Consider the following 12308-nt stretch of genomic DNA (forward strand, 5'->3'; position numbering starts at 1 on the left):
TGGATATCCATCCATATTATAAAAAATAATACTTGAAGTTCAATTTAAAGCAAACACAAATTTAACACAAAATGGTTCAAACATCTAAAAGAAAAACTACGACTATAAAACTTCTAGAAGAAAACATAATAAAATCTTTATGAGAAAATTGAGATATCTGGAAAAGGAAGTAAAGAGGTTGGTCAATCCTCCCTACAAACAACTATAAAATGACACAAAATGGTCAGAAACTAGGCCCTCGAAACCAACTACAGGCAAACAACATATTGGGAAGTGTTTAGTCATTAATGACTACTGAACTTTAGGTAGTAGTAACTGAGATAATCTTTATTATTCTTGCTTATGGCTGCTACCATGACCTATCCCACATGGTTAGAATAGTAGTGTTGCTAGGATGAGGCAGCCTGTGTTTAAACACACAAAGAAAAACACAATGACAGTGGGTCAGACAACAGAAAATCTTAATAGAGAAACTAGACCACAGACAAAGGTAATCAGAGAAAAAAGTAAATAGAGCTTCAGAGAGAAGAGAATAGTAATATCAATCATTTCAACATATGTGAAATGGGCATTTTAGAAGGGGAGGAGAGAATCAAGGGGCTGAAAAAGTATATGGAAAGATAATGGCTGAAAACATCCCAAATCTAACTAATCTATGTGAGCTCAACAAAGCCCAAGTAGGACAAACATAAAGTGATCCACTATATACATAGTCAAACTGTTAAAAGTCAGAGAGACAGGAGAAGTGAATGAATGACAGAATGAATCTAAGATAAATCTTAATACCAACAAAGGAAAACTTAAGTACAGGAAGACATTAATATAATTAATGGCTGATGTCCAAAAGGCAATGGAATAGCATATTCAAAACAATCAAAGAAAAAACAAGCAAACAAAACTGTAAACCAGACATTCTATTTCCAGCAAAACTATCTTTTAAAACAGAAGGCAAAATAAAGACATTCATAGATCAACACAGACTAAGAAAATTCATTACACACAAACCTGTGGTAAAATAAATACTAGAAGAAATGCTTTAGACTGAAAGGGATCATCCTTGATTCCTCTGTTTCCCCTCCACATCAAATCTATCAGCAAGTAAGACCTACTAATTTTATATCCAAAAATTCCTTAAACCCCTCTACTTAAAAAAAAAAAAAAATCTTCCATTACTATCATCTGAGCAAGAGCCTTGAATTATCTACTGGACTTCTGCAATAGCCTAACTAGTTTTCCTGCTTCTACTCATATCCCCCCCCCACACCCTACACACAATCCACTGTTCCAACAACAGCCAGAGTATTAAAAACAAAAACAAAAAACAAAACTAGATTGCACTATTTTCTGTATAAAATCCTCTAATCAGCTTTCCATGCACGTAGGATACTACTTGCCATGACTAAATATGTAATACATGAACTACTCCCTGCTTGAACTTTTCTATCATTCTCTACTTCCTTCCATAAGTTCCAGCACACTGGAATTCTACATTCTTGAAATACCCCAAACTCATTCCCAGCTTCAGATTTTTTGTACCTACTGTTCCTTCTACCTCGTGTGTGTCACCAGGAGATCATGACTCAAGGCTGGCTTCTTACTACTCAGGTTGGCACTCAAATGTCATCTCCTCAGAGAAGCTTTTCCTGGCCACCCTATCTGAGGTTACCTTACCCACCATCGCTTGCCTCCCTTTCCCTTTTAAAAATTGTGGAGTATCATTTATCGTTATCTGAATTGTAATGCTTAATTATTTGCTCACTTGTTTAATGTCTACCTCACCCAATAAAATAAAAGGATCATGACAGGAGAGATCTTAGTATCCTGTTTATCACTATATGTCCAGGACCTAACACAGTATTTTTAAATTACTGAGTAAAAATTTACATATATTCTAAAACTTACACTAAAATATAAACACTTCTGAACCTTTAAAAGACTTTAAAAAGAGTTTTGTTCTTATTTAGTATTTTATGAATGTCATATTTTATAATTTATACCAGTCTTCTGCCTCTTCTTAATGAAGAGAAAAAAGTGAGTAATCCTCCAAAGTTATCTCAAGTATTGCAAAGAAAGTGGGTAGCCATAAATAGACAAGAACTGTGTCTGTCTTGCTTACCACTGTACTATGGTATCAAGAACAGGGTTTAGTATATGGTAATAATGAAATAATTACAGAATGACACATAAACGAGACTCTTAAGAGTTGGAAGACAGAGGAAATGCTCTGGGGGTTGGTGGCAATGTGTTACCCCCTCCATCCCCAGTCACCACTTTTCTAGGTCTTAAGAGTACTCTTGAATATATCTCTCTATAACAGACTAAATTTCTTAAGGACATGGAATATGTCTTTTCTGTTTTGTATTCCTTGTGAGTAAAACTGGCAGACAGAGATGTTCAATAATTTTAATAATTTTTTGAATGAAATGCCAGAGCATTGGTGTTTTCATTTGTAAAAGAGAGGTAACAAGATTACCTACTTCAGACGGTTATTGTAAGAGAAAAAAAAAAAAAAACTCTCAAAAACCAAAAAACCACACACACACACACACACACACACACACACACACACACACACCAAAAAGAAGAGTAAGTGAAAGGAAAAAGAAAAACACTTCCACAAAGTCCTCTTTTAGCTAGCTATTAGGTTAGAAAAGTGAAGAGAAGTGGTTAAATTTCCTCTTCTCCTATAAACTATTCCTATGTATTCAGCTACCTAGAGGATAATAAGCTAATAATAATATAAGCTAATAAGACATCTTACTATTTCAGCACCAGACACTGAAACAGACCACCACCACCACCACCAACAACAACATAGTCAGGTTAGCTTATAAGCAAGACCCAAACTTGGGTAAGAGAACTTCCCAACTCACAAGTAGGGAAAGAGAACTAACTATACTGACAATTTGGGGAATCTAACAGTACAGAGCCTTCGTATATTCTAAAGCCTAGAGGGTATCCTTTCAGTAGAGATTTTATGAAAGAAATCAGCAGTATTCCAGATGTCCCAGTAGCTGCAATGCTCCTTCCTTCACACGTTTAAAAGAAGACCTAAAAAACTACTACTATACTAACACGATCTAAATTTAACCTATTATTGTGGCTTCAAATCTTAAAAGCTGGCAACCTAACAAAAACTAATCCACTAAGCATCTTAAAAGCTGTTTTTGAAAACAAATTTTTACAGTTCTAGTAAGTAGAATCTAAACTTAAACGATTATTATGGCTTAATTCCTACAGGATGCCAATAAAAACATGAAAAATACGCTATCTCAACAAAACTAACCCATTAAACATCTTCAAAAACTTTTCTCTAAACAAATTCTTAGAGTAATTAGAATAGAAAAATAAATATCCAGTTTGTTTGTTTAAGCAATCTTTCAGTAAGAGCCAGTTAAGATTCAAAAACATGTAATTAACCTCAGATTGTGATTTTATTATTGATGAGATACAGGAAAGTATCTAGGTAGCTTATAAACAATTCACTTGAAGGGGCTGTAATTAAAATATCAAATTTTATTCACTGGAGTTAGATTATATTTAAAATCAATATTTACTACAAAACTGTATATTTTATATCATGGTAAAAACCTTATTGGAAAAGAACTTTAAGATTAGTTATTTCACTTACCAAAATGCAGTCCACTTTAGATTGTACAGTTTTGCTAAAAGAAAGAGAAAGTCAGGTTAGTAAAATGAAAAGTTTATTAACTATCTGCAATATTCTCAAAAAGACGTGGTAATTTAGTCTTTCTTACTATGAAAAAATAAATACAGCTTCCTGGGATTGTAGCCTAAAACTGTGTTTTTCACAAAGCAAAACAAAAATCTATTTCCCATTCACTTTACTAAATTTAATCTTAAAGCATGGTCAAAATATTTCCTAAGTTTGTTTTGAATAAACAATTAAATTTTTAATTGTATATAAGTGCAGATTTATTACTATATTTACAAGTATGGCACAGAGCTTACAATAATTACGATTTTTACTGTCTGCCTGCCACTCTGGACAATAATTTGCTTAGCACTTAAAAGTCATAATGATGGACTACAATCTGTAACTGGTAAGGCTTGATACATAAAAGATTCTGTTCCCCCCTCTCTGTGTCAACACACACACACACACACACACACCAGTAACAAGAATCCCTAGACATAAAAGCAATAATAAAAGATTAACTAATATAGTGATAAATTGGGAGGGCAGAAAAATACTTAGAAATAAGCAATACAATAAAGCCACTATACATCAATTTAACCGAACTACTGAATATAAGTGAACTGTTAATATATAACACAAATGAAGCCAGTATAAAATAATTTAAACAACTAACCTTTGGATTTTGTTATAACACATAGGAAAGTGAAAATGCAAAGAAATCATGCAAAGTGTTCAGGAACAGTTAACACTCAATCTGTAAAAGATGTTAAAACCAAATTGTCTTCTGTAAAAAGTTATAAAGCCAAATAAATGTAAACCAAAATTGGTTATTTGCCTTTGTATGTAGCCATACAGCTAAGCTATAATATAAAAAAAAATTAGTGTTTAAATCTCATTTAACACAATCAATAACTAAATTTTATACATGTACCCAGATTTCAAATTTCATTTTCTAAACAATAAAATATGACTGGATTCAGTTTAATTGCAAAGTTCAGAACCACTAAAAAGAGCAAAAAAAGTAAAGAATAACCGTAGGTTAAGAGGGATTGAATTCCCCTTCCCACAATCCTACAAAAGATTTTTAGAGATTTTAAAATCTCCTTTTGGGATAACTTGTATAAGCTTATAATTCATTGGCACCTAACTTGTGCTATTTTTCTCTCTTCTCAATAACTCCCAGTTTCCTCTGAGATCTGAGAGTAATCTATAGATTAAGAATTGCTGCTAAAAAAGTAATATATCCACGATCCAACCATCTCTCATCACCTTGATCTAAACAGTCATCATTGGCCAGGCGTGGTGGCTCATGCCTGTAATCCTAGCACTTTGGGAGGCCGAGGCAGGCGGATTGCCTTGGCTAAGGAGTTCGAGAACAGCCTGGGCAACACGGTAAAACCCCGTACCTACTTAAAAAAAAAAAAACCAATTAGCTGAGCCTGGCAGCGTGCACCCGTAGTCCCAGCTACTTGGGAGGCTGAGGCAGGAGAATTGCTTGAACCCGGGAGGCAGAGCTTGCAGTGAGCCAAGATAGTGCCACTGAACTCCAGTCTGTGCAACAGAGCGAGACTCCGTCTCCAAAAAAATAAAACAAAACAAACAGTCATTATTTCTTGTCGAAGGTGTTACAACAACCTTTTAACTGGTTTCTCTGCTTCTATCTTTGCCCTATCACCAACCACCACACCCTGTGGGCTACTCCCAACAAAGTGGCCAGAGTGATTCTTTTTGAAGATGATGTTAGTCCTTTGCTCCAAAGTCTTTACCATGGCCATAAAAACCCAGTATGACCCAATCCTCTGCTGTCTTTCTAGTCTAATCTCATACTAGTCTATTCTTCATTCATTCAGCTCTAGCCAGGCAGCCTCCGTGACAGCTTCATGGCAGGAGCGGGCTCTGCACTGGCTTGCTCTGTCAGCCTCTAGGACTTTTCTCCCATGTAACTTATCCCTTTACTTTCTTTGTTACTTTGCTCCATGTTATCTTCAACAGACAGTTCTTCCCTGACTTCCCCATATAAAATACTCCCAATCACTCTCTATAGCTCTCATCCTGCTTTATTTTTCATCATTGCACTTATCACCAGTGATATTATAATTTTATTAATTTGTTTACCAGCTATCTTCCTTGACTAGAATTTAAACTTCATGATAGCAAGCTTTGTCTGTTTTGCTCATTGCTGTGTTATCATCTGGTACATGTAAGAAGTTCAATAAAATCTGTTGAATGAATAAATGAAAAAAAATTTCAGTCCCCCAGATGAAGAAAAGTCCTTGTAAAGACTGGGACCACTTAAGAATGAGTTTTTATATAAATTAGTATGAAAATGAAATGTTTATTTTATAACATACAGATCTCAATATATTTTCATTGTACCAGTAACTGACTACTCTATGGGATTATCTAAGTAGGATGGTTATCTAAGGAGGATGATATTATCTACCTTAGAGCTTGGTAAAGCTCTAAAACATATATATAAATGATAGCCTTTTAAAGCAGGGGTCCCCAACTCTCATCCCTGTTAGGAACAGGGTCACACAGCAGGAGGTGAGCAGCCGAGTGCATTACTGCCTGACCTCTGCCTCCTCTCACATCAGTGGCAACACTAGATTCTCATAGGAGCCTGTGAACCCTATTGTGAACTGTACATGTGAGGGATCAAGGCTGCATGGTCCTCATGAGAATCTCATGCGTGATGATCTGTCAGTGTCTCCCATCAACCCCAGATGGGACCACTATCTAGCTGCAGAAAAACAGGCGGGCTCCCACTGATTTTACATTATGGTGAGTTGTATAATTATTTCATTGTATTATTACAATGTAATAATAACATAAATACACTGTACTATAAATGTAATGAGTCTGAATCATCCCCAAACCATCTCCCCCACCCCTCAATCTGTGGGAAAATTTTTTGTCTTCTATGAATTTGGTCCCTGGTGCCAAAATGGTTGGGGACTGCTGTTTTAAAGGACAGAGTTATAAAGAAAAATGAAAGCCCTTCTGGTAGATGAGGGCCCTGGAATCACTTAGCCCCTTGATTATTTTTACTTTATACTTAATAGAACAATATAGATGAAGTTTAAGTTCCCCTTTTCTTCTGCCTAGTCTCATACCCCTCCCTACCTTCTCAAAGGCAACTATCATTAATCTAATGTGTAAACTTTCCAGTTGTTACTTCGAGTTGTTCCTTGTATTAAACAAAAATCTATAAGCAACATATACTGTTCTGTGAAGCTTTTAAAAATGTTTATGTAAGTTCCATTACACTGTACAATTTTTTAAACTCAACATTGTTTTTGAGATCCATCCATGTTGATACACTCAGATGAAGTTCATTCATTTTAACTACTAAAAATTATCCCATTGAATGAATAATCAAATTTATTCATCTATTCCTCTACTGAAAGGTAATTATGTAGCTTTCAGTTTTTCTACAAACAGTACTGCCATAAGTGTCTTTGTATATGTCTCTTGGTATATACCTGTAAGAATTTCTCAGCTATAAATCTTGAAGTCAATTTTCTAGGGCTTATAAATGATTTTTTTCTATTTTATTTTATATTAACAAATTTCTCTCTCAAACACTTGTATCCATTTATACTTCCATTAGCAGTATATGATAGTTCTTATTTTCTTATTACTTTGCATATATATGCCATTTATACATGATACAGGTAATACATATATACTAAAAAGTTACTATTCCAATGGACATGAAATTGTATTTTTTAAAAAAATTTTCTTTTCCTCAATTACTAGCAATGCTGTGTGCCTTTTAACCTGCCTGCTAGACATAGGGATTTTCTCCCCCATGAATTGTTGGTTCCTATCCTTTGCATATTTTTAAGTGGAGCTATTTATTACATTATAGAAGCTTTATATATTCTGGATACTAATTCTATTATATATATTTAACTTTGTTAATAACTTTTATTAAAGTTAACATTTTTGATCTAGTCAATTTTTTCTTTATGAGTTATTTTTATGTCTTATTTAAGAAATCCTATCTAAGATTAAAAGCAGTCTATATTTCATTCTAAAAGTTTTGAAGTTAGCTTTTCTCATTTTGATCTTTAACTGGAATTTATTCTTGTGTATGGTATAGTGTAATATACAGTATATACTATTTTCATCTGGGAACCCATTCACTATTTTATTATACTAATTTCGGTATGTGCTTGAATCTTTTTCTGGCCCTTCTTTTCTGTTTTATTATTAATCTACTCATCTATCCCTAAGTCAACACCACACTTTGAATTTATTACTGCTATAAAATTTAGGTCTAGTTATTTGATTGCATGACCCTCCTTGTTCATTTCCAAAACAGTCTTGACAATTCTTGGACTTTGTTTTTCCAGGTGAATTTTTCAATCAGGTTTCTAATTTCACAAAAGTCCTCCTAAACTTTATGTAGGACTTTATTTCTGGACTGTATTAATGTTATAGGTTGAATGGGAGATGATGACTGATAATTTGGATTTTTTTTTAATCTGTCCTTAGAATGTCATTTCCTTTCTGAATAAATATTTTGTTAGAAAGAGTACAAGGCAACTTACAGATGGTATTGCGAATTTTATCTGTGTGTTGATGTTCAGGCAAACTATTGGTTTTCTATGTTGACCTTATCTCCAGCAACCTTCATGAACTCTTATTAGTTCTAATAGCATGTAGATTTTTTTATTTTTTTGAGACAGAGTTTTGCTTTTGTTGCCCAGGCTGGAATGCAGTACGCCATCGCGGCACACCACAACCTCCGCCTCCCGGATTCAAGCAATTGTCCTGCCTCAGCCTCCTGGGTAGTTGGCATTAAAGGTATGTGCCACCACGCTCCGCTAATTTTGTATTTTTATTTTTGGAGAGACCGGGTTTCTCCATGTTGGTCAGGCTGTTCTCGAATTCCCAACCTCAGGTGATCCACCCGCCTTGGCCTACCAAAGTGCTGGGATTACAGGTGTAAGCCATCGTGCCCGGACAGTTCTAATAGTATGTAGATTCTCTTGCAGATAATCATTTCATTTATAATTAATATTTTTCTTCCTTTCCAATCTTTATGTCTCTTTCCCCCTCCTTTTTCTTATCTAATTACTTTGGCTAAAATCTCCAATATAATAAGAGTAGCAGTAACAGAAGATATCCTTGTTTTGTTTCTGCATTAAAGAATTTATTTCTAAGCTTTCTGTAATCAAGAATAATTCTGGTAACATGTGTTTTGGTAAATGTTCTCTATCCATTTAAGACACCTTTTTTTTTTAGTCCTACTAGTATGACAGTTAAGGCTTTTGCTCTTCTTTTCTCTCTGCCAAGGAACACTCTTCAGAAGTGCTACCTGCCTGACTTGCTCCCTTACTTTTCTGTGCTCAGTGGTTCAAACGTTATCTCCTTAGAAACCTTCCCTGACTGTACCTTGTCATTCTCTTGTCCTTTACACGTTGCTTTATTTTTATTATAATTACTGCCACTGGCATTTATCTGTTTGTCCAACATCCCCACTAGCTTTATAAAGAAAGAAGTTGGTATGATTTGCTTACTACTATCCTCCCAACACAAGGAACAGTACCTGGCAAGGAAGCTTATTATCTATTATCTTTTTTTAAAAAACTAGCTTTGAATATTCTTGATTGAGCTCTTTTTTTGACATCTCATCAGTTTTTATTTATTTTTTGTTTTTCTTCGGCATTATTTGTATTTATGCTGTTAAAGTTGAATACAAAACACATTTTCCCCTTACTTCTTTGTTTTTAATAAGCACACACAAGAAAGACTTTATCTTTCTATTCCCAAAAAATTTCCATTAACTGGAACCTACAAATTTCGCTATGTAGTATTTTGTTATTTAATTTTAAATATTTTGTAATTTAGTATTTGATGTCCATGAATATATATGTATCTTATTTTTAAGCTATCTACTACCAATGAATTATTTTTTCACTTCAGCCAGGGAATATGGTTTTCATGATGAAAACTTCCTTTGGGACCCAACTCACATCATATTTTTTAAGAATCTATGTATCCTTTAAAAAAATCTGTATTCTCTATTTATCTGCTAGAGGGATTTCCATACAGATCTATATTTAATCAAGTGTATTAATTACGCTGTTTAAATATTTTGTTGCCATTTTATCTACCAGTTTCTGACAACGATTGGACATTTATTAATTTCTCTTTGGAAGTGTAAATTTTTGCATTCTTAACTCTAAGACTATACTGCTAAGACTATATTCCATATAAATAAGACTATAATTTTTATATTTTCTTGGTAGTATATTCCTTTTATCAAGATCTAGTGTCCTTTACGGTAATACCATTTTGTCTTAAGCTCTACTCTGTTATATACGAATTTTGTCAAACCATCTTTCTTTTTGTTTTCTGGTTTTTACTACTGATGAGAAATTTGCGGTCAGTCTCCCTTTCCTCATGTGATTTATTCTTTTTAATTTAATCATGAATTCATTTTAAGCAAGGATATTTTCTCCAGGGAAGTCCTGCATATCTGGATTGGCATTATTTTCTCTCGTGATCTGAAATTTTTAAACATGAACTTATCTTCACAACGATTATTTTTCAGAGGAATCTTATATCCTGTGGGTTATAGAAGCAGTTTCATATTTGTCCCTGCTGAATTTCTAAGGGTTTAATGGTTCCAGACGTATTTGTATACTGATTTATTGATTTAGAGTCCTTGTACCAAAATGAAACTATAATATCAAATCAAACTCCACATTCATCTATAATACAGGCTTAAGGCTCTGGATCTCATATTTCACCCTTCTACATGCCCTGGGCAAACAGCAGGCTTACCTGAAACTTCCTGGGTCTGTCTGTGGGCTCCCTTTTTTAGTCCCATTTCATAGGTAAAAATCTCTCTTCAGGTTCTATGCTTTAGTTGATCAGTTCCAAATACCTTGTGAGAGCACAGAGTATGTGGCCTAGACTTTCCTATGAACATTAAGACATCAATCCCCAGCATTTAAGGTCTGTATGAGGACATGAAAACCACTATGGGCCATTTAGGAATTAGTTCCTGCTTACCACCTTTCTTAAGTCAGCTCCCCTGACTCCTTGTTACTAGCACCTATGAATTTAATTTCTCTTTCTTGACTTGAAGCTTTTATATATGTAAATAACCTTTCTGTATATATCTTATCAACAGTTAATGTCCGGAGTGTGGGGTGAAAATCCTGCCACAAGAGCTCAACTATACTGTCCAGGAGTCTTTTACTACATGGGTGTATACATAAACTATATGTATACATATAAACTGTATACATAAATGTGTATGTGTATATATGTATAATATACACACATTTCTATACATATATGTGTGTATAATAAACACATCATAGTTTTATACCAGTGTTAATGGAATATTTTTGAAAACTTCCCCCAAATTCTACCACTACAACCAATAAACTCTTTTCTTTTTTCCCATATTCTCTCCAGTATGTATTCATGAACGTATCTAATTTTTAACACAGCTATAATCAAACCAGAGTATTATTTAAATTTGCCAAAATCATATTCTGATAGTCTTCAAATTTTTAATGTCATGTATTTTTTGTAATTCCATTTAGCAGAGGTTTCATAATTTCCTAAACTATTACCAGAATATACTTTGTTTTAATTGTTTCAAATAATAATGCTTCAGTGTTCTGCTTCAGATAATGACGATTTAACATACATTAAAATTAACTTGCCACACATAACAATTATACATTCTGGACAAAATACAGAAACAAATGTTAAGTCAACAGAGTAATCAAAAGCAGGTAGCAGCTGGAAGGAAGTTAGCCTTAAATGAAAAAACTGTACTAATTTTTTTTTTTTTTTTGAGATGGAGTCTTGCTCTCTCGCCCAGGCTGGAAGGCAGAGGCGAGATCTCAGCTCACTGCAACCTCCACCTCCTGGGTTCAAGTGATTCTCCTGCCTCAGCCTCCTGAGTAGCTGGGATTACAGGCACATGCTGCTACACCTGGCCAATTTTTTGTATTTAAGTAGAGATGGGGTTTCACAGTGTTGCCCAGGCTGGTCTAGAACTCCTGAGCTCAAGAAATCCACCTGCCTCGGCCTCCCAAAGTGCACTGGTAGAATTTTTAAAAGGCTTTTGCTTGAGGGTACTTATCAGCTCATGTGGCAAAGGTCACTTAGACTGAAGCAGGAATCTGTTGTCTTGCTAGCTTAAAAAGGACAAAGTTTGGGGTTGCCAAGGCAGCTTAAAAGTGAAAGGTAAAATCCCAGAAAGGAAAGGAAAGTGCTGCAAAATTTCTATATGAACTACACCCAATATTTGAATGACCCTAGTCTGAGGAAGACTCCAAGGTTCTTCACAGAGAAACATGCTGGAAGGTGGAAGGATCTGAGATGAGATTTCTGCTGCTGCCTGTAACAGAAAAAATCATGTTGGGGGTTGAATCCAGCCACATTAGATGTCTACTAAGACGAAAATTCAACACTCATCAGAGAAAAATAACAGAATCCAAAGTCTATAATACATCACCCATAATGCCCATTACACAAGCAAAATACACTATAGTGAACAAACATGAAAAAATGACCTAGAGTCAAGAGAAAAAGCAGCTCACAGACACTAAATCCTGAATGATCTAAGTGTCAGAATTAGCAGACAAGGACTTCAAAGCAAGTATTA

General features: G+C 34.5%; 1 protein-coding gene across 4 annotated transcripts in view; it reads right to left on the reverse strand.

Annotated features, from left to right (window-relative positions):
- RFX7 (regulatory factor X7) overlaps window positions 1-12308 on the reverse strand; it is a 170599-nt gene that overhangs the window by 85212 nt on the left and 73079 nt on the right. For all 4 annotated transcript variants that reach the window (XR_004057279.1, XM_030930413.1, XM_030930415.1 and 1 more), the window contains exon 3: window positions 3632-3665. Coding sequence is in view for 3 of the 4 variants with exons in the window: in XM_030930413.1 (XP_030786273.1) it covers window positions 3632-3665 (34 nt within the window). In the remaining variant the exon portion in view is untranslated. The remainder of the gene's footprint in view (window positions 1-3631; window positions 3666-12308) is intronic.

Source organism: Rhinopithecus roxellana, chromosome 5, assembly GCF_007565055.1.
Source record: "Rhinopithecus roxellana isolate Shanxi Qingling chromosome 5, ASM756505v1, whole genome shotgun sequence".
Classification (NCBI taxonomy): domain Eukaryota; kingdom Metazoa; phylum Chordata; class Mammalia; order Primates; family Cercopithecidae; genus Rhinopithecus; species Rhinopithecus roxellana.